The sequence below is a fragment of the Gopherus flavomarginatus genome, chromosome 20, assembly GCF_025201925.1.
Source record: "Gopherus flavomarginatus isolate rGopFla2 chromosome 20, rGopFla2.mat.asm, whole genome shotgun sequence".
Classification (NCBI taxonomy): domain Eukaryota; kingdom Metazoa; phylum Chordata; order Testudines; family Testudinidae; genus Gopherus; species Gopherus flavomarginatus.
This window is the reverse complement of record NC_066636.1, coordinates 20,357,053-20,379,009: the sequence shown is the minus strand read 5'-3', so window position 1 is coordinate 20,379,009 and position 21,957 is coordinate 20,357,053. Positions and strand designations below refer to the sequence as shown.

The 21,957-nt window shown below is 54.8% G+C and overlaps 2 protein-coding genes and 1 long non-coding RNA gene across 4 annotated transcripts; 2 read left to right on the top strand and 1 right to left on the bottom strand.

Moving 5' to 3' along the window:
• The first annotated feature begins 99 nt into the window (after positions 1–99).
• Positions 100–19,105, top strand: RBM8A (RNA binding motif protein 8A). Of its 2 annotated transcripts, none has more exons than XM_050930889.1 (6): positions 100–191; positions 2,223–2,282; positions 4,113–4,190; positions 4,838–4,974; positions 5,955–6,091; positions 19,075–19,105. In XM_050930889.1, the coding sequence occupies exons 1-6, from the start codon at positions 125–127 to the stop codon at positions 19,088–19,090; spliced, it is 495 nt and encodes a 164-aa protein (XP_050786846.1). In that variant the 5' UTR covers positions 100–124; the 3' UTR covers positions 19,091–19,105. The 2 variants fall into 2 exon arrangements, with proteins under 2 accessions (XP_050786846.1, XP_050786845.1); XM_050930888.1 differs by lacking the exon at positions 19,075–19,105 and adding an exon at positions 7,179–7,553.
• Positions 425–1,633, top strand: LOC127038312 (uncharacterized). Its single transcript, XR_007770618.1, has 3 exons — positions 425–580; positions 1,013–1,228; positions 1,445–1,633. It is a non-coding gene; the product is annotated as an uncharacterized LOC127038312 (long non-coding RNA).
• LOC127038311 (gonadotropin-releasing hormone II receptor-like) lies at positions 8,804–12,697 on the bottom strand. Its single transcript, XM_050930890.1, has 3 exons — positions 11,489–12,697; positions 10,529–10,733; positions 8,804–9,764 (listed from the first exon to the last, which is right to left on the bottom strand). Exons 1-3 carry the CDS (start codon positions 12,059–12,061, stop codon positions 9,274–9,276), a joined length of 1,269 nt encoding a protein of 422 aa, XP_050786847.1. The 5' UTR covers positions 12,062–12,697; the 3' UTR covers positions 8,804–9,273.
• Positions 19,106–21,957: the final 2,852 nt, after the last annotated feature.

Here is a 21,957-nt window from a genome sequence, read left to right as displayed (position 1 = left end):
TCACATGATTGGAAGGGAACTTCCGCCGCACTTCCCGGCGTGCAGCGCGGTCCCGGCCCTGCCGGCTTCCCGTTCGCTCTGCGCCCGCCCCAGTAGCAGCCGCGGCGGCCGCACAGCGGGCAAGATGGCGGACGTGCTGGATCTTCATGAGGCGGGCGGCGAGGACTTCGCCATGGACGAGGATGGGGACGGTAATGGGGGCCCGGGCAGACGCCGGGCCGAGCCCCGCCCCGCCCCCGTTCCGAGCCCCGCCCCAGCCCCCCCCCCCCAACTGGGCTTTGTCCGGTTCCGACCCCCAGGCCCGGGCTGGTTCGGGCCCGTCCTCCCGTGTCCTGTCCCTGTCCCCACCCCCGCCCCGACAGGTTCTGACCCGGCCTCCCCCTGTGCCCGTCTCACCTGGTCCCGAGTCCTGAGATCTGTTCCCGCCCCCGACAGGTTCTGACCCGGCCTCCCCCTGTGCCCGTCTCACCCGGTTCTGAGCCCTGAGACCTGTTCCCGCCCCGACAGGTTCTGACCCGGCCTCCCCCCGTGCCCGTCTCACCCGGTTCTGAGCCCTGAGATCTGTTCCCGCCCCCGACAGGTTCTGACCCGGCCTCCCCCCGTGCCCAGCTTACCCGGTTCTGAGCCCTGAGACCCTCCCCCGCCCCGACAGGTTCTGACCCGGCCTCCCCCCGTGCCCAGCTCACCCGGTTCTGAGCCCTGAGACCCGCCCCCGCCCCGACAGGTTCTGACCCGGCCTCCCCCCGTGCCCAGCTCACCCGGTTCTGAGCCCTGAGACCCGCCCCCGCCCGGACAGGTTCTGACCCGGCCTCCCCCTGTGCCCGTCTCACCCGGTTCTGAGCCCTGAGACCTGTTCCCGCCCCGACAGGTTCTGACCCGGCCTCCCCCCGTGCCCGTCTCACCCGGTTCTGAGCCCTGAGATCTGTTCCCGCCCCGACAGGTTCTGACCCGGCCTCCCCCCGTGTCTGTCTCACCCGGTTCTGATCCCTGAGACCCTCCCCCGCCCCGACAGGTTCTGACCCGGCCTCCCCCCGTGCCCGGCTCACCCGGTTCTGAGCCCTGAGACCCTCCCCCGCCCCGACAGGTTCTGACCCGGCCTCCCCCCGTGCCCGGCTCACCCGGTTCTGAGCCCTGAGACCCACCCCCGCCCCGACAGGTTCTGACCCGGCCTCCCCCCGTGCCCGGCTCACCCGGTTCTGAGCCCTGAGACCTGTTCCCGCCCCGACAGGTTCTGACCCGGCCTCCCCCCGTGCCCAGCTCACCCGGTTCTGAGCCCTGAGACCCACCCCCGCCCCGACAGGTTCTGACCCGGCCTCCCCCCGTGCCCGGCTCACCCGGTTCTGAGCCCTGAGATCTGTTCCCGCCCCGACAGGTTCTGACCCGGCCTCCCCCCGTGTCTGTCTCACCCGGTTCTGATCCCTGAGACCCTCCCCCGCCCCGACAGGTTCTGACCCGGCCTCCCCCCGTGCCCGGCTCACCCGGTTCTGAGCCCTGAGACCCTCCCCCGCCCCGACAGGTTCTGACCCGGCCTCCCCCCGTGCCCGGCTCACCCGGTTCTGAGCCCTGAGACCTGTTCCCGCCCCGACAGGTTCTGACCCGGCCTCCCCCCGTGCCCGGCTCACCCGGTTCTGAGCCCTGAGATCTGTTCCCGCCCCGACAGGTTCTGACCCGGCCTCCCCCCGTGCCCAGCTCACCCGGTTCTGAGCCCTGAGATCTGTTCCCGCCCCCGACAGGTTCTGACCCGGCCTCCCCCTGTGCCCAGCTCACCCGGTTCTGAGCCCTGAGATCTGTTCCCGCCCCCGACAGGTTCTGACCCGGCCTCCCCCTGTGCCCAGCTCACCCGGTTCTGAGCCCTGAGATCTGTTCCCGCCCCGACAGGTTCTGACCCGGCCTCCCCCCGTGCCCAGCTCACCCGGTTCTGAGCCCTGAGATCTGTTCCCGCCCCGACAGGTTCTGACCCGGCCTCCCCCGTGCCCAGCTCACTCGGTTCTGAGCCCTGAGATCTGTTCCCGCCCCGACAGGTTCTGACCCGGCCTCCCCCTGTGCCCGTCTCACCCAGTTCTGACTCATGTTCCTCCCTGCCTTGGGGTTGTTCTGAAAGCTGCACCATCTGGGTCGAGCCTGGTTCTGATCCAGTTACATTGCCCCTCCCCCCTTCTACCCCAAATGGCCTGTTTCAGACCTCCTTCCACTTGACATTAACACATTGAACTTCTCTGCAGAAAGCATCCACAAACTGAAGGAGAAAGCAAAGAAGAGGAAAGGCCGAGGATTTGGCTCAGGTGAGGATCTTGTTGTGAACAGATGAGTTACTCTGTGAATCATGGGGAGCCTCCTGTGCTGTGTAGCTAACTGGAATGGTCTGGCTACTCACTGGAGTCGTCTTGCTGCTTCTAAACAGAAACTGCCCAGTGGCTTAAGCCCCAGGAGTGTGTTTTAGGATGAGAATCAGGACTCCTGGGTTCCATCCGGGACTCTGTCACTGACTTGCTCTGTCCTTTGGCAAGTCACTTCACTTCCCCAGTCTGTAAAATAGACCCCTCTGGCTTATATACAAGGGTGACACCACTTGACCTGGGTCACCAGGAGTCTGATTCTTATCACTGTTTTAACTATTAGGCTTGTGTCACTCTACAGAATTTTATGTGCTGTAAAGCTTAAAGGCCATGTCTACATCTAAAATTTTGCAGCGCTGGTTGTTACAGCTGTATTAGTACAGCTGTATAGGGCCAGCGCTGCAGAGTGGCCACACTTACAGCAACCAGCGCTGCAAGTGGTGTTAGATGTGGCCACACTGCAGCGCTGTTGGGCGGCTTCAAGGGGGGTTCGGGGAACGCGAGAGCAAACCGCGGCGAAGCTGGTCTCCTTTCCCGGTTTGCTCTCGCGTTCCCCGAACCCCGAGCAAGCAGGTCTCCTTCCCTGAGGTTTGCTGGGTGGTTCCGGGAACGCGAGAGCAAACCGGGAAAGGAGACCAGCTTCGCCGCGGTTTGCTCTCTCGTTCCCCGAACCCCGAGCAAGCAGGTCTCCTTCCCTGCGGTTTGCTGGGTGGTTCGGGGAACGCGAGAGCAAACCCGGGAAAGGAGACCAGCTTCGCCGCGGTTTGCTCTCGCGTTCCCCGAACAAGCAGGTCTCCTTCCCTGCGGTTTGCAGGGTGGTTCCGGGAACGCGAGAGCAAACCCGGGAAAGGAGACCAGCTTCGCCGCGGTTTGCTCTCGCGTTCCCCGAACAAGCAGGTCTCCTTCCCTGCGGTTTGCAGGGTGGTTCCGGGAACGCGAGAGCAAACCGCGGCGAAGCTGGTCTCCTTTCCCGGTTTGCTCTCGCGTTCCCGGAACCACCCAGCAAACCGCAGGGAAGGAGACCTGCTTGCTCGGGGTTCGGGGAACGAGAGAGCAAACCGCGGCGAAGCTGGTCTCCTTTCCCGGTTTGCTCTCGCGTTCCCGGAACCACCCAGCAAACCTCAGGGAAGGAGACCTGCTTGCTCGGGGTTCGGGGAACGCGAGAGCAAACCGCGGCGAAGCTGGTCTCCTTTCCCGGTTTGCTCTCGCGTTCCCGGAACCACCCAGCAAACCTCAGGGAAGGAGACCTGCTTGCTCGGGGTTCGGGGAACGCGAGAGCAAACCGGGGAAGGAGACCAGCTTGATTACCAGAGGCTTCCTCAGGTATGCTGGGATACCTGCTTATTCCACGGAGGTCAAGAAAAGCGCTGGTAAGTGTCTATATTTGATTACCAGCGCTGGATCACCAGCGCTGGATCCTCTACACCCGAGACAAAACGGGAGTACGGCCAGCGCTGCAAACAGGGAGTTGCAGCGCTGGTGGTGCCCTGCAGATGTGTACACCTCCTAAGTTGCAGCGCTGTAACTCCCTCACCAGCGCTGCAACTTTCTGATGTAGACAAGCCCAAATGCAGGAACATATGCGTGTGCCTAGCAGTGCTTAGAACAGCTAGACTACATAGTTAAATATATTTAGACTGTAAACCCTTCAGGGCAGGAATTGTGTGCAGTGCTTAGCACAATGGGGCTGCATTCTTGGCTGGTCCCTAAGCATTAGCATAATAAATGTTTCTAGTCATCTAAAAAGATCTTTGTCTGCCCCCATTGTGTGGCCAGAGGAAGGTTCGAGGGCCAGAGTACGTGAGGACTATGACAGCGTGGAACAAGATGGGGATGAACCTGGGCCTCAGAGATGTGAGTATCTGCTGGAGATGTTTGGATTAGCATGTGTGGTCACCCAGCCTCAGTTGCATGGGGTGCTTGCACAGGACATCATGCTGTGGGATTGCTTTAAAGATGGGGAGAAACCAGTCTATTCCTAGAGACAGTGAGGTGTAGTGGATAGCGCACTGGACTGGGACTCAGGAGACCTAGGTTCTATTTCCCAGCTCTGCCACTGGTCTGTGGGATCACCTTGGGCAAGTCACTTCAACTCTTTGCACTTTGATTTCCTCATCTGTAAAAAAATCTTTGCGATCAACTGATGAAAAGCACCATATACAAGCTAAGGATTATCGTTACAATGGCATGTATATTGTGTCCAGACTATCCGCACTGTGTGGATAAACAGTGATTGTCTCCAGGGCTGTCAAGCTGCCTTTTTACCGGGGCTAGATTCAGTCCTCCATCCGTTCCGCACCTGTTTTCACTTAGCCCCTTGCTGCCAATGGGTTCCAAGCTAAGCAGGGGGTCTGGCTAGGGTGTTGGGAGGATCCCTTTCCATCCTGCTTGTGTAGATGCAGGTGTTGTGTGCGCGCAGTGGGGTTTGCGTACCAAGCTGAGGCGCACACCCTGTCTTCTGTTTAATGAGCGTTGCTTTTCCCTGCATGCCGTGGCTACAGCGGTGGAGGGTTGGATTCTCTTTGTCACTGGAGTTCACGAGGAGGCCACTGAAGAGGATATTCACGACAAGTTTGCAGAGTACGGCGAGATAAAGAACATCCATTTGAATCTAGACAGAAGAACAGGCTACCTGAAGGTAGGACGGGATGGATGGTCTAGTGGTTAGGATGTTCCCCTTTTGCTCATTTCCCTCCTCTGCCACAGACTTGGTGTGTGACCTCGGGCAGGTCACTTAGGCCCAGATCCACAAAAGTATGTAGGCTCCTAACTCCCATTGGTGTCAGTAGGCGCAAGACACCTGAACACTTTTGAGGATGTGAGCCTTAGTGTCTGTGCTTCATCTGTATAATGGAGATAGCAACACTGCCCTACCTCGGGGGAGGGGAGGGGGTGAGGATAAATACCTTACAGATTGCATGGGGCTCGGATACTCTGGTAATGGGGACCAGGTAAGCTAGGGAGCCATGCAAATGAAATTACCCCCATGCAATTGGAGAGGAAAAGAAACAGAGCTGGGAGCCAGGAGCTCTGGGGTTGTGTTCCCAGCTTTGATGGGGGCAGGGTAATCTATTGGTTAGAGCAGATGGGGACTGCTTGGATTCTGAATAGCTGTGTGACCTGGGGTAGGTCCCTTCAGCTCTCGGGGCCTCTGTCTCTAAGTTGAGGAGAATACCACAAACAAAGGCCTGTGAGGCTTTAATTAATCTGCTTAGTCTTAACTAATGTGCTTTGAGCCCACCAGGGAAGCCCTACAGAAGAGGGGAGGACATATCAGTGTAATAGTTAATGCCCCCTTCTCTATTAAATCCCTTTCTAGTTAAAGCTAACAGTTCAAGGCACTAATTTGGGAAAGCTCTGTGTGTGTGTGTGTGTGTGTTTAATTGAAAATCTCTATTTACGGTAGGGCCCACTCTATTTACTCCACTTACAGCCAAGTCGGTATTTTTCCTGCCACTGTTGACAGCGTTCCTGATGCCAGCAATGGAGCTGAGTGTACTGGAGGCTCGCGATCGATTTCTGTGATCTGCTCTCAAGTCTGGCCCAGCTTCTGGCTTGTTCGCTAAGCTCCCCACTGGGCCACTCGCTGACTGAGGCTTGTCTCCTTGCACCCCACAGGGATACACTCTAGTAGAATATGAAACATACAAAGAAGCCCAGGCGGCAATGGAAGGTCTTAACGGACAGGACCTGATGGGGCAGCCAATCAGCGTGGACTGGTGCTTTGTCAGGGGGCCCCCGAAAGGAAAGAGAAGGTAAGATACTGCCAAGGTTGAGGGTTGCATCTCCGCTGACACCAGCTTGGTCCTCAGCTTGGCAGTCTCATCAGAGGTACTGAAGATTAAGTGAGTCATGGAGTCTGAGCTGGCCTCAGGCTCCCTCACAAAGGGAGACCCTCCAGGGCAGTGTGGAAAACACTTGCCTAGGGCTTTCTAGTGCTGGTAGAACGTGATGGATTGAGAGCCCTGAAGCCACTAAATAACAAACAGGATTTTAAGTTAGACCAACTGGAAATTCTTTCCCCTAGAGTGATTCTCTCCCTCTTTTACCTGGAGTTGCTGCGTGACACTCTTGAGTTCCTGCATTCAGTCCATGTGCATGCTCAGGGGCTTTCACTGTAGCCTCCGTGCTTTTCATCCAGAGACGATGGAAACTCCGTTTTGAAATTCCTGGGAACAGATTTTCCCAGAGGAAAATGGTCTTTGTGCCACAGACAAAGGAACTGCCTGAAGCAGGGCAGGAAATGTCAGAGTCTGTGCCGCCTACTTCCAGCTCTCTGGGAAACACCCTGTGGTAAAACGATGCTTTAGAGCTCCTCCGTGGTTTAGGATCCTGATGTTTCTGCTGAGGGGTGAAACTGAAGGCCTGATCTCTTGAGATCACGAAAAATTCAACAGGAATGTTAACCCTGAGCTAAATTTCCAGTGGATCATGAATAATTCTCGCCAATTGGGAATTCTGTTGGATTGTGTTCTTCAGTTCTTTAATGGTCTGAGCAGGAGGTTGGCAGTCAAGAAATCTTACTAGTCTGGACCCAGCCATTGACATGTGACTTTGGGCAAGTCATTTATGGGCTCTGTGCCTCGATTTCTGTAAAACTGGAACCCGACTTATCTACCTTTAGTGAAGTGCACTGGGATCTGTGCATGAGCTTTAAGAGAATATTTTCCTGTTGCTCTGCATTATTAAACACCTGCCGGCTTCCACTCCAGAACTGGCTGCATTTCTTTGGCAAGGAACATGGTCCTTGTGCATAGAAGTCGTCGATGGCTTTCAAATCTTTCGAGATGTTAGCTCAGGCTAGCATATATATAACTCTGTCCCTATCTGTCTGTCTTCCAGGGGCGGACGTAGGCGGAGCAGGAGTCCGGACAGGAGACGACGCTGATCTCACATTTCTCCATTTCCTTTTGATGGTTCCTAGGTGTAAATTCTCCCTGCGTAGCTCTGGAAGCAGGAAGTCTCTTGTAAGCTGTCTGTGCAGACTCCTGCCTCGATCCCTTTCTGGGTTTTTAATTGTGCTGCATTTTTACCTGTGAGTTCTTGGTCGTATTTTTGACAGCATCTGTAAAATTCTTGATTTGTATTAAAACTCTTAATCTCTTTTTGACCTCAGAAACTTCAAATGAGAGAACTCATCCAGTGATGCTGAAGGGGACTCTCATTTTGAAGGAGAAATGTTACCCATAAGTACTGAATAAAAGTCTGCTTTTTTTTTTTAAAAGCCCTCTTCTGTTGACATCTGCCCGTATCTGTAAGGGAGACCTGTGTTCCAATTGGTGGGACATCAGATGCCTCAGTTTCATTGTCAAGCAAAGTTTAGTCTTTGTCCAGCCTATGGTTAGAGCATATGGTTTTAGATTTGAATGGATAAGCACCCCCAGCACAATCAGAACTGGTGTTTATCTGGTAAACACCGGAAATGGTTTTCAGTATTGTCTGCACCCCTTGTCCAGTGCACTTTGTACAGGTAACGTCCCTGCTCCCTGGCTTGCATCAAGGGCTCGTCTAATGGAGCAGTAGTTTGGACGACAGGGAGTGTGATTCCTAAGGCACGTTAATGTGTTACGAACTAATTGGTGTGTAGAGTCTGCTGGGGCGAAACAGTACTTTGTGTACCCACAGAGACGGAACCCTGAAAAACCAGGTAGAGCTCAAAAATCACTAAAAATAACCCTCCAGAAATGAAATGAATAAACCCCAAATAAGAAAAGCCCAGCCTATAGGGCATGGAGATTTATAGGTTCTATCTAAGGTCCTCATCTGGCATCTGTCACTATAATATCTAAAAACCTTCATTGTATCTCTTTGCACAACCCTCCTGGGAGGCCGGCTGGGACTATTAGTCCTGCTATACACAGGAACTAAGTGAGCCGCACAAGCCCACACAGGAAGTTGGTGGCAGAACAGGGATATGAGCCCATGTGTCTTGGATCCTAGACTAGTGCCATAACCACTAGACTATCCTGCCTGTCAGTTGCTGGGTTACTCTGCCTGGGGCAAACAGTTTCTTTTCTACCGCGAGAGCCCATCAGTTTCCTGCTGCATTAGACTTAAAGATGGGAAAAGAGTGCGTCTACACTATGGTGAAAGATGTGGGTCAGCTGACGTTGGTTCGCAGGGCTATAAAATTGCAGTGTCGACATCCATCTCTGTTACTGAGGGTGGCTAGAACCCAGGAGTCCTGTCATCCTCCTCTGACCACTAATTCACACACTGACCGATGGGAGTTATTGAGTAAGGGGAAACACTTGGAAATGTATCAGGACCCGGCTCCTCCTTCCCTGTTTCTGGTGGGGGAGCAGAGGCTTTCTGCACTCAGGAACCAACTGGTGTATTCGGTGGGGGACAGTATCATGGAAGTGCAAACTTGGGGATCCCCTCTCAAGAGCAGGAACCCAGGTTCCTTCGTATGTGTTTGAGTGGGGACGCGGATCTGGAAAATAACAATACTCCCTAGCTTTTGTCTTCAGTAGATCTCAAAGCACTTTCCAAAGGCTTCTCCCCATTTCACAGATGGAGAAACTAAGGCATAAAGAGGGCAAAGTGACTTGCTCAAGGTCACCCAGCAGCTGAGCTGGGAATAAACCCTGGGTCTCCTGAGTCAAGGATGTGTCCACTAGGCCACACTGCTAGCAGACTTTTAGTGGCGACCTTTCCAAGGAGCAGAAGCCCACAGCAGTCCGCTCTCTGTGTCCACCTCCACCCATGCCAGCTGGGGAGCGTGCAGCCTAGCACAGCTCTGGGTAGCGAGAGACTGATGGGCACAAAGAGAGGAGATCAAGGAGAGGCCACTAGCTGAGAAAATAATCTGGATTTATTGGTGGGTGCTTGAGTGAAGGAACAATTGCCCAGTAGCCCCCACATTATGGGGGTCCCACTGGGCTCTCTCCCTTGCTGGGAAGCAGAGGTGAGTCCGGGCGTGGCAAAGATCCACTCATATGAAGCTCTCCACTATCTTCTTCCTGCACAGTTCACACCTCCCAGCAGGCAGGGCCACGTTAGCCGTCACCTCCAGTTCGTACTTGCCCGAGCCCCCCTGGTCCTCCCTGGCACTTCTGACGGGTGTGGCCGTGGTGGAGGCCCGGAAGGAGCCAATCAGCGTGGAGGCCTGCTCCTTCCTGTGGTGGGTGCAGCAGCAGACGCTCCCGATCTCCCTGCGGAAGTGCATGGTGAAGAAGCCATAGATGAGGGGGTCCAGGCAGGCGTTAAAGAGGCCGAAGAGGAAGAGGATGTGGCTGAGGGATGGAGGCACCTTCTTCCGGCTCAGCATCTCCGGGGAGAACCAGTACCAGAGGCCCAGCAGGTAGTAGGGAGTCCAGCACAGAATGAAGGTCAGCACGATGACAATGGACATCTTCAGAGTGCGCATCCTGGCCCGGGGGATGTTGTTGTAGGAGCGGCGGAGGTGGACCTCCTTGGAGGAGACTGCAGGACAGAGGGAGAAGAATGAGAGAGAGAATAAGAAGGGAGGGAACAGAGGATGAGAGGAGAGACATAGAGGGAGGGAAATTCTGCAGGGTGAAGCAGAGCACTTGGAAGTGAGCAAGGAAAGGGAGAGCAGGAGAATGAGAGCAAGAAAGAAACTGAGCAGAGGGAAGAGGGGAAATACGATGAGAAGGACAGAATGGGAAAGACAGAGGACAAAAAGAGTGAGGGTCCCCATGTTCCAAGCCAGTGTGTATGTGAGTGCTGGCACAGGTCCCTGCAGCCTCCCAGAGCTGGAGAACTGCCCAGAGGAGGGCAGCTGGGGACTGGCTGCTGGCTGCCTGGGTTAATGGGCCGTGGCAGGCCAGCCGTGGCAGTGGGTAGCGCCCAGGGGGAAGCGAGGTGTTCTGCACGGGGCACCGAGCCAGGGCCTGCCACAGCCAGAGTGTGGGGGGACATGAAGGGGACGGTTCCCTGCAGCTAAGTACTGGGGGCTGGGATTGATTTTCCCTTGGGGAGAGGCAGAGGAGGAAGACGGATGGAAAGATGTGTGGGGATGGATGGATAGGAAGAGTTGCACACTCATTGGTGTACGTGGTGCATACATGCATGTTCTCATACACACACGCGCGCTCCCACATGTGCTTGCACACACAGAGACCAGTCCCACCATGCAGACCTCCGCGGCAGTGAACATGCACGTCCATGCACGTTGGGAGCCCGCGGACAAGGGCCAGGGGACACGAGAGGCAGGCCGGGCTCACCGCAAGCTCTCTTCATCTTGCCGGAGATCTCGATGAGGATTCGGGAGTAGCACAGCACCATGATGAGCAGCGGCAGCAGGAAGAGGCAGGAGAAGGTGAACATATTGTAGAGCGTCTCCTGCCAGTGGGCCTGGAAGCTGCCCACCGTGGCGCACTGGATGAAGTAGATGGGCTGGGAGCGGCTCACTGCATGGAAGACAAACATCTGGAAGAGAGACACACCCCGCCCGGCCCGGAGAAACAGTTAGATCTCAGCACCCGTGCAGGAGCTACACCCTGGACACAGCACTGGCCACCCAGCCTCGTATTCCTGCCCATTGCACCGGTGCTCCAGCATCCCTGCCTCTGGCCCATACTGGATCCATCTAGCTAGGCCACCTCCAGTCCATACTGTATCTGACAACTAGTCCATCTAGCTCATCCTCTGCCCATCCCAGATCCATTGCCGGCAGGCTGGTGTCCTGACTGTACATCATCAAACCATTGGCCTGTCTCGTCTTATATCCCTATAGCTCAGGGGTTCTCAAACTGGGGGTTGGGACCCTACAGGGAGTCAAGAGATTATTACATGGAGGGTCATGAGCTGTCAACCTCCACCCCAAACCCTGCTTTGCCTCCAGCATTTATAATGGTGTTATATATATAAAAAAGTGTTTTTAATTTAGGGGGGGGGTTGCACTCAGAGGCTTGCTATGTGAAAGGGGTCCCTGTAAAAATAAAATAAAAAGTTTGAAAGCCACTGCTTTAGCTGATCCATCTAGTTGGGTAGCCCACATCCTGCCCATACTACATCAGGTCATTGGCCCATCCACACCACAGTGCATCAGAGGCCTGTTCTACCTAAACCAGACCCTGACAGTACCACAAATGCCATGGCAAAAGGAGGCTGCATCATGGGAAGCCTGCCCCGGGGTCCATTCCACGGTCCTCCCTACCTGCGCCATTGCCATGGTGACCTACCTGAGGTAGTGCCAGCAACACGCTCAGGGCCCAGGCCATGCACAGCATGGCCTTGTTCTTCTTCTTGGCGTCGCCCATGCTCAGTGGGTGCAAGATGGCTGCCTGGCGGTCCAGGCTGATCACCACGGTGATGAAGGCTGAGGCATACATGGCCACCAGCTTGAGGAACATGAGGGCCCGGCAGGCCAGGTCGCCCGCATACCACTGTACCGTGATGTTCCAGGCTGCGTCCAAGGGCATCACCACAAAGGTCACCAGCAGGTCGGCCGCGGCCAGGTTGACAATGAGGATGCGGATGTGCGGCCTCTTGCGGTACTTCTGGGTGACAGTCCACAGCACGGCGATGTTGAAGCAGGCGGAGGAGAGGAAGAGGACGAAGGTGATAGCCACCCGGACCTTGGCGGCGGTGGAGAAAGTGGGCAGCAGGAAGACCTCACTGGGCAGGCTGGTGTTGGCTCCACCGCCAGGCGAGAACTCCACCCCCTCCCAGGGCTGCCCACGGCTCTGGTTGACCATGGCGGGTGACCCCAGCTTGAGCAGCTCACTGACCTTCTTGTGGAAAGTGGCATTCATATCGGAGGCTTGGGCATTCCCACCCAGAATCTGCACCGGAGCTCTACAGAGATGTGAGCAGCCAGGACCCAGGGGGCCGAATCCGGCTCGTCCCCGGGAAGCCAAGCTCCTCCTACACTGTGGCAGGGCTCGGAGACCCTGAGCATATTTTGCTGCTTGGATGGAGACTCTGCTAAACTGGTGCTGCCCGGCTTCTGCTCTGGATTGAACAAGAACCACCACCTTCTGGCTCAGGGAACTTTATTCCTTCTTCACAGAGCGGCAGTTAACTCCTTCGTGGCTTGTGCTGGTGAGACTCAATAGGGATGGCTCCTTTGGCGACAAATATCCCCCAGTTACAGAAAGAGTTCGGGTTGACTCTGGCTTCCAAATCTCCACTGGGAGGAGCCGGCAGGAAACGTGGTTACCCTCTGCTTTCCCAGTGGTTCCATTAGCCCCAGAGGTGGGCCAGATTCACAGGAGTGAACAGGCACCTGGGAATCTCTGATTGGTCAGTCAGGATTGGTTCTGAGGAGGTAACGATTCTAGCTTGCATCTCATTGGCCAGCTCAATTTGGCGGCTGCCACCTCCCCAGCTGGGAGATGTGTTCCTGTAGTTAAATTCTGCTCTTAAAGAATCTGTTACTGGTGTGGGTGGAAGTTTAATACGGAGCCTCCAGGCTCTTCCGTGCCGTGGCTCCAAATGCAGGTGTTCTTGCCGTGGCTCCAAACGCGGGTGCTCTCCTTCTGGGGTGCAAATTAGGCCTTAGCCCTGGCTGTTACATGGTAAGATTGCCCCCCGAGGGCTTTTCACTCCCTGACAGCCAGCAGCATCTAACGATACAGCCTCTCTTGCACGGTATCAGTGGATGCACGTGGGTGAATTCCAGCCCACCATGGCGCTTGCAGAGCAATGCGTACTCACATCTGTATGGTGCGAGCTGTGTTTTACAGGGTGTGCATCAATCTCTCACTCCCACCCCTGGGATGCGACAGAGCAGCCGGCGGCCTGAAGATCTGGCCTCTGTTTCCAGGGATCTGTGAATGGACCAAAAGAGATGTGTGTTAGATAGCTGCTATTTTTCTACCTGCCACAAAGGGGCAAAAGGCAGGTCCAGTCTCCAAAGCCTGTTTGATTGGGCCCTCTGCAGAGGGTGCCCAACGCTGGGGGGCAGTTTATGACTCAGAAGGGTCAACGCTGCCCTTAGCTGTTGATCAGAGCTTGAGTGCCCCGTGGCAAAGCACAGGACCAGCCCTCTGGGACTGACGGTAGCAGGGGCCGCTGGTGGTTTTGGCGAGGTGGGAACTGGCATGGGATCAGCATCTCCAGGGCTGAGCAGTCCTGGGCTAGGAACTGGAGTGCCAGAGAGAACCACAGGGCCGGGCTGAGACCAGACCCTGCTCTTGTTTGTATCTATCACAGCCTCCGCTTGTCTCTTCCTTACCCTGAGGGATACTTTGGGCACAGGTGTGAGATCCACCAAACTCCTCTCACTCGGGCCGCCAGCTGGGGTCATCCTCCAGCCACTGCTAACCTGGATGGGAATGGGTGCTCTAAGGATAAAGGCTCCAGATCCTAAAGTGGCTTTCAGAGCATGGGCCTGTTCCTTGAGGACTGCTCTTCTGATGGCTAAGAAGTCACTGACCACCCTTGCCACGTCCAGATCCTGGCGATCTATAGGTGAAATCAATCCAGCATCCATTGGAGCCAAGGGACTGGCTCAGTGACAAAAGAGGCCGACAGCGGCCGGCTGGCATCGATTCCTGTTATGCCCTGGTAGTTGCAGGCTCATTAATCAATTATGGCCCTGTGTTGGGGATCTTCTGTGGCTCCCAGGGAACACAGCTCCTCCAATTCTTGCTCTGTGTCCATCCACAGCTCCCCATGCCTGCCAGCAGCATCTCAATGTCTTGCGCCCCAGCCACTGCTCCCTGGCTGCCAACAGCTCCCCATCTCTCCTGCCCCAGCATTCTCCCATGGGTGCAGCTCCTCAGAGATTAACAAACAGATGGCCCTACTCAGTGTTGGCCGGAGGTGCCAGCCTGAGCCTTGGAGACTGCAGGTCAGCCCGGGCAGCAGCAGGGCAAGACATCGCATGGGAATGGTGCCCGCACGGACTGCGAATCGGACAAACCCTGGACTCCACTAGCCATGCAAGCAGCAGTGTGGGGCCCGGCTGGTTCATGGGACTTGCAGCCTGCCTCCCTTGGAGCTGGGGGAGCAGCAGCCAGGTCGATCCGAGCCCAAAGGGGCTGCCTGTCTCCTGGCAGATTCCAAGCTGGACCCCGGTGCAGGCTTTCTGCATGCCGGCCTGCTTCTGAGCACATCCCTGTATGCCAGTCTCAGACACCTCACCCTGACCCGTCTCAGCCGCTTTATTTTGAGCTCAGCTGCGGGGAGGATTTGCGGGCGGCTGATTTATTAGTTGCTGGCAGGGAAGAATAAAGAGGAGCCAGTGATAAGAGGCAGAGGGCTGGAGCTATTTCCTGGACAAAGGAATGCAGCTGCCTCCCAGGGGCCTGGCACAGAGACCTGTCCCACATTCTCATGGCGGAGCTGTCACCAGGGGTTTCCCTAGTGGAATACCCTGGGATTTCCCTTGGAGTTCGAGCCACTAACTGGGGCATGTGTTGGGATGGGGGAGGGAGGCTGAGTTTCAGTTACACTCAGGCCCCTCTGGATGATGCTGGAGTAGAGATGGGGAGTGATGTTTCGGATGCCCCCCCCAAAAAAAAAATTGAGCTAGGCAGCTCCGTCCTCTCAGGGAGCTGTTTGACCACCAAACCCCGGCTTGCGGTGGGGATCCAGGCTACGTTTCATACATAGATATCAAAGCGCTTGACAAAGGAGGTCAAGATTATTATCCCCATTTCACACTGGGGAAACTGAGGCACAGGAAGGTAGGGGAAATTACTTGCCCACGTCATCCAGCAGGCCAGTGGCAGGGCTGGGAATTAAACCGGGTCTTCTGAGTCTCAGTATGGTGCTCTATCCCCTAGCTTATACTGCCCCACAGGGTGAGTGTGTAAAGCAGAACCCCAGCCACCCCCTCAGCTTGTAACTTGTATTCACGTGACTTGCTGGCATGTATCTTAGACCTGGTCTGCCTGAGGCAACTGCGCCAGTTTAACTACAACTGTTCCTTAAACCTGAGTCAAACCAGAGCAGGATTTGGTCTGGATGTTCTTATTTCAAGTTAACAGTCGCTTATTTCAGTTTAGCTTCAACCTGTTCCACAGTCGAGTTCAGCTAATCTGATGCCATCCTGCGCTGGGATCTGGGTGAGCCGCCAGCCGGCTCTGCCATTGTCCCGACGCTGCGGGCAGGTGCCAGCGCACCGAGGACACCTGTCATGGTAGCTCCGCCCACCTGCCTCCCTTTTGTCTCCCTTTAGTGTTTAGAAGTAGGAATTGCCCTGGACTCACCGCTGCTCAGTTCAGCAGGCATCAGGCTCCAGCACAATTCCCTTCCCAGGGCTGCTCCCCGTCCGGGTTTTCTCAGGATCATCCCTTGTTTGAGGGAGCTGTCCCAGGACATCTGGAAGGGGGCCTAGGACATTGCCAGCTGGCCAGTTTTGTAGGCTCAGGGTCACCCTAGGTGTCACGGGGTTTTTTGTACCTCAGAAGGGGAGCAACTCCCAAGTCTCCTGATTGGGATTTGGTTCTCCTGGGAGCCCCCCTCCTCCCCTGATGGGAGTGCAGCCAAGACACAGGAAAGCAGGGCAAGTATTCGGCTCCATTCTCCCAGCAGTTATACAGCTGACACCGAGCTCCTCCCTCATACCTCGCTGTAGCCACTGAGTAATGCTGGGATTGGGGGAAACAGCTGCAATCTCAGAGGGAAGGCAGTGTTTCCTAGGGGACAGCGCAATGGACTAAATCTTGGAAGACCTGGGTTCTAGTCCTGACTTTGCTAGTGACTTTGGGTAAGACACATCCCCTCTCAGTGCCTCGGTTTCCCTTGTGTATATAGATGGTCAGCTCTTTGGGGCAGGGGCTGCCTCCTGCTATATGTATGTACAGCACCTAGCACCATGGGGCCCTGATCTTGGTATGAGGCCTCTGGGTGCCACTCCAATATAAATAATAGCGACCATGGACCAATTTGGGAGGCTAATACTTTAAGCCACTAACCAGTCACAAAATTGCCTGTAGCTTCTCTTTGGCTGTTGGTGTTGGCTCGAGGCGCAGAGCCCAGCAGAGCTGCTGAGTATTTTGGCTCCAAAGGGTGTTTGAGGCTGGGGTTTTTTTTACTAGTACATGGTGCATTTTTTGCCTCATCCAGTCTGGGAGGAGGAGAACACAACAGCTGGCAAGCCTGGCTTTCTCAGCCCTGGAGAAGCTTCCTCTCCAGCCCCTGTCCTGCTCTGAACCTCCCAATGCCTTCCAGAATAGGGAGTCCGGGGAGTCAGGGCTCTTGGAGCTTCTAGTCCATGGGAGGGGAGTGGGATCTAGAACAAGGAGAGCTGGGGCATCAGGACTCCTGGGTTCTGTGCCCAGCCCTGGGAGAGGAGTGGGGTTAGAGTGGGATGGACCGCACTGACTCCCCACCTTGGGGGGCATGTCCTCAGCTCCCCCTACCCCACTCTGCCCTGAGCCACGGCCCTTCCACTCTGCTTAACGGGCCGTTGTACCCTGCGGCTCTCCAAGAGGGGAGCCCAATTCCTTGATTCCTGTGGGGGGAATAAGGGAATCTGGCAGCGGGGGCTGGAGATCTGCCCAGGATCCCCCTCTCTGTTCGGGGAGCAAGATGCCAGCTGCAAAGGAAGGAAGTCATTAAACAGTGAGGGGCACCCTGCAGCCAGCCAAGGGAGGTTGACCTTTTAACTCCTTCCCCTCCGGCAGCATTGCTGCACCTCCTTGTCTCCCCCCTCCACCCCTCTTTAGGCCCAGATCTAGCCCCGTGAGTCATACCTGCCGGAGAACCTAGCCTAGATGTGGCAAGGCTGACGGACACTTGGCCACGGCCCCTGATCGCAGCCCTGCCCCCTCCATCCCGCTGCCATCCATCTGTGTTATATGGGGAGGGGGTCAGACTAGGTCCCCATGGGCCCGTCTGGCATTGGAATCAATAACCCTATGGATCCATTATCCCTGTCCCGTCTTCTGCCCCCCGGGGGGATGACGGGCTTGGTCCAGCACAGATAGAATGACGGGATCTTTGCTGGAAAGGTCTCTGCACCCACCTCCTTGCTGTCTTTCGCTGCCACGCACTAACCCACAGCGAGCAGGGTCGGCTGGTCCCAGGAGCTAGTCTGGTCCTAAGGGCCGTTTCCCAGGGGGCTGAGTCTCTGCCGCCTGGCACCTGATGCAGCGGGGGGAAGTGGTCCCATGCTGGCCTGGCCTGGTGGTGGTTCCCCCACCGCTTGCTGTGGTGATGTAGGTGAAGGCACAGGGCGAGCCAGAGGGGATCAGTCCCCAAGGGCTTGTCCTGGTCTAATTTGAAAAGTCCCACTAGGCGATGTGGGCTCTGACGGGGAAACAAGGCCGCAACCTAGGAGATCTCACTCTCAGGGGTGATCTGATCCTATATTTCACCCCAATATTCCCCATGATCCCCCCCAATACGTAACACTCCTGCCCCGTCCCTGTTTACACACTCCAGACTCTCTCACACTCTATTCAGCTCTTTGAATCACCCCTTAGAAATAGATCTCTCCAATCAAATTTGCAGCTTGCCTCTAGCCCCCCGCCCCCAACACCTGCTCCCGCTTCCCCTGGCTCAGAGCACGGCACGATCCATTTGCCTAGCGGTGCCTCCTTCGTTTGCCCGCTCCCTCTGCCCTGTCTCAGGGCTGCCCTGCACAGCCTGCGCGGGTGGAACTTCCCTTACCATCCCTGTGCCTTTGCCGCCTCTGCAACCCTGCACAGCAGCTCGACTGCTGCAGAAAGATCCTTCCAGCGGGGGGGAGGAAGAGCGTTCCTCAAGCCCCTTGGCTTCTTCTCAGAGCTGCACCCTGGCTCCTTGGCAAAGCCCTCCTCTGCAAGGCTGGATCTCCCGTCTCTGCGTCCCGTGACACCCCGCCGGTTAATTACTCAGTGCTCCGGACCTGCTCCTCACGCTCCTGGAGGTCACTGCAGTGCCTGGTTGCCTTCTGCTGCCTTTTGTTGCTGCTTTACCCCACCCCTCCTCCACTTTCACCTCTCCCGGCTATTTAAAGGTGCACCGCTCCCCGGCCGGCTCCACGTCAGGCACCCAGCTTCACGGGGCAGGAGGCTGTTATCCCCAAGAGATGCCAGCTGAGCAGCAGCAGCTGGCTCTTGTGAGGCCGCACTAGATGGATGGAAATGTCAGGGTCCTGTAGAGGCTGAACTGGAAAGCGGCGCACAGGATATCATTTATTGATGGGCTGGCAGGGCCCTGGGCAATGAGGACATGCTTCTTGGCTCAAGGAGTTGGGAGCTAAGGGAGACACCCTGGGAATTCCCAGACTGGACCAGCATCGCCCACTGCTTCAGAGGCAGGTGCAAGAAATGCCCCAGGTGGATAGTTATGGGGCAGCATTCCCTCAGAGAGTTACAAATGAGAGGGAGTTTAGCAGGGTCCTAAATCCATCTACTCCAGGGTATAAACTAACCCCTATTATAAAGAGCACTGGGCTGTGATTCAGGAGAGATGAGTTCTATTCCTGGCTTTGTTGCTGGGGTAAGTCACGTCCCTGTTCCGTGCCTCAGTTTCCCCATCTAGAAGGCAGTGATAAGAATACTGTCCTCCTTTGTAAAGTGCTTTGACAAACGCTAGATAAGGGCTCTTCACTTTCCCCCCAAAGAGATTTTTCTGCAGCGGCTACATCGTTGTGCAGGATCGTTGTTAACATTTGGTCTTTTCCTTACATTCCCAGCTCCTGGAGTCATGTAATGATGTGAGACTGTGTTGTGACATACAACATGAGCTTTTGTTAAAACATACTGGTTTCTAGCTGTGAATGTTGCAGAGAAAAGTTCGCAAGCCTGACCCTTAAATGCTCCAAATCCGGAAGCTGAATTAAAAAGGCGGCTAGTGATGATGATGACTGATGATGATTTTTTTTTAGGGGTCCTGAATCATGATGTTGGAATGTCTGAAGCTGGTGATGTGACTGCAGCATTCTCTTCACCTGTCTCTGCTGGTCAAAAAATAGGTAATGCATGTTTGGGGGAAAGGTTTTGAACATTTCAAAATCTGGCTGTTTTTTTAAAAAAGAAACGATTGTTCATTTGATGGAAATCTGGCACAGAAACTTCCCTTGACATTTCAGGCATATCTTTTTCTAGGATATTTTCAGTTTCGAAAAGGGGTGAGGAGGTTAGATTTTATTCTTTCCTGTCTCTCCACACCCCCATCCCCCGCCTCCATTTAGTGCTCATAAATGAAGATGGAGGAAGGGAAAACTGCATTATTTTTTTTTGTTCTGGAGATTTGTCCAGAAAAAAATTGAGAAGTGAAAAAAAAAAATTGCAAACTGTTTCACTTTTGTAAAAAGGCCATTTTTAAAAAATGAAAATTTGGTTTTGTTTGTAAAATTGCAGCCAGGTGTCCTCAGAAGCAGCTGGCCCCAGGCACCGGGTATTGGGTCAGATGCACCATTCATCTGACAGCTTCTCTCTTAGAATTTCTCTTATTTTCCATTGGCTTTTTAAAAAGTGTTTTTATTTTTAATAGTGAAGTTGGGGGCTGCACAGTCACATAGGCAGGCTATTTTATTATTATGTATTGTTTGTGTGACCATAGCACGTAGGACTCATGGGCTGGGCCCCTTTACGCTAGGTGCTGTACAATCACGGCAGAAAAAGATGGCCCCTATTTAGGAGCTGCCAATTCTTGCACAGTGCTAGCCTGGGACCAGGCTACAGAGGGGTCATGCTAGTGGCTGACGCAGCAAGTTCGCTCCCCCTAGGCCCTATGCTGCCAGTCATGCTGGCTAATTCGTCGGCTGAGCACCACCACAGCCCAGGGAGGGGTTAGCAGAAGAATTCAAGCTCAAAGAAGCTGCATATTTGTCAGAGGGAGGGTAACTCACGGTTGGATTCCCAAAGGACACGGTGGATTGGCCGGCACTTGGAGGCTTTAACTCAGGACCAGGTGACTGCCTATGAGAAATCCACGAGCCATGGGGCTTGACACAGGAATCGCTGGGAGAGGTTCTCAGGCAGCAGGTCAGACTGGATGATCTGCTGAGCCCTACTGGCCTTAAAGCCAGGATGTTTCAAAGGGGACGCTGTGGACACAGCCAGCGGCAGCCAGCCTCGGAGCCCAGCTTGACAGACTGGGGATCTGCTAAAAACAGCTGTCTAGCCAGATCTTTGAAGTACAACCTATGCTCCTAAGCGGGAACTCAAGATGCAGCATCTGCCCAGCTGCGTGAGCCTGTCAGCCTGGAGGCTTGCTGCCAGGGGCTGGGGAGATGTACCCTTAAAGCTCAAGGAACTGTTAGATCACTTAGTCTGATCTGCATAGCACAGGCGTTGAACTGCACCCACTTACCCTCTGGGGAGCCCATCGGGAGGGTTAGACTGAAGCATTTCGGTCCTTGGGAGGCTAAACAGTCACATACCCACATTTGAACCAGCAACCTACAGCCCAAAGGATCCTACTCCCCTGAGCTACCAAGCAAAGCTTGCCATAGCCTGCTGCTGACCCCATTTCTCCCTATTGGCGCTCAGTGCTGTCTTAATTAGCATGATGGATTTTTTTCAGCTGGGCCCTTTGGCGCTCGTTCCTGGCAGATTAAACCGCCCATGTTAGCATCTGCAGCCAATCTTCCTGTCCGCAAGCATTGTGGGATGCGGGACTCTCTCCGATCAGCTGTCTGGAAGAGGCCAGAGAACCTGAACGTGCTAAGACAAATGGTTCATGACTCTTTGCCCTTCAGTACCACAGTCTCAAAGTACTTTACAAACACTGCCTCATGCTCTTAGCATCATCCCCAGTTCTTAAATCTGGGGAAACTGAGGCACAGAGAGTTGGCGTCCCATTCAGCACATCAGCGGCAGATCTGAGACCAGAACTTAGGATTCCTAGGCTCCTGATCTAAGCAACTGATCACATGCTCTTCCAGAACTTGTGGTAAAATTCAGGACTCCTGACTCCCAATCCAGCCTTTTTTCCCCTTTCTTAGAACCTGACCTTGGAGCATCAAAGCACTTAACAAAATGTTAAGTAATTGGGACTCTCATCCCAGCCACTTGGTGAGGTGTCTAAGGGACAGCTTCACCCACCACTGAAATGCAGCCACCTCTGGGATGGGGTGTGGCAGCTATTTAATGTCACCCAGCAACACTGCACAAGCATTTAGGACTGAAAGGAAGACGAAGGCTGCGTCCAGTTGAAAGGTGAATGGCACGTGGCCAGGATAATGGGGGTTAACGCCCTTTATTATGGGATGAGCTGTGGGAGTTTGAATAAGCAAGAACTTGGTGCACTGAAATGGACATCTCTTCCTCAGCTCTTCTCTGAAAGGATCTATAGAAGGGCAAAGTCTTTGTATAAATTTGCATTGACTTGAAAGCCGGTGACGTGACTGGCACAAACCCTGCAGCCATAATAAAAAGAATCGGCTATTGATAGCATGTAAAACACTGCCAATCGGTTCTAACTTGGCACTGGCATCCCTGGCTGCATTCTAACCAATGCATTCAGAGCCAGGGGGAAGGGAGATCATATGGGTGGGTGTGTTGGGTCCTGCTTTCTGAGCTAGGCTGCCTGGGTGCTGTTCCTAGCTCTGGGGCAAGTTCCTTTTTGTTTTCCCTATGTCTGTCTCCTCTGGTGAGACTGTAGGCGCTTTGCGGCAGGGACTGTCTCTCGCCAGGTGGCTGTACAGGGCCTGGATCTCGTTTGCGGCAGGGCTGTAGTAATGTCTGGCGTGTGCCCCCTGCTAACGCATGGCGCTTGTTCAGAATGTCTAAGGCCAGATGGGACCCTCCTGATCATCACATCT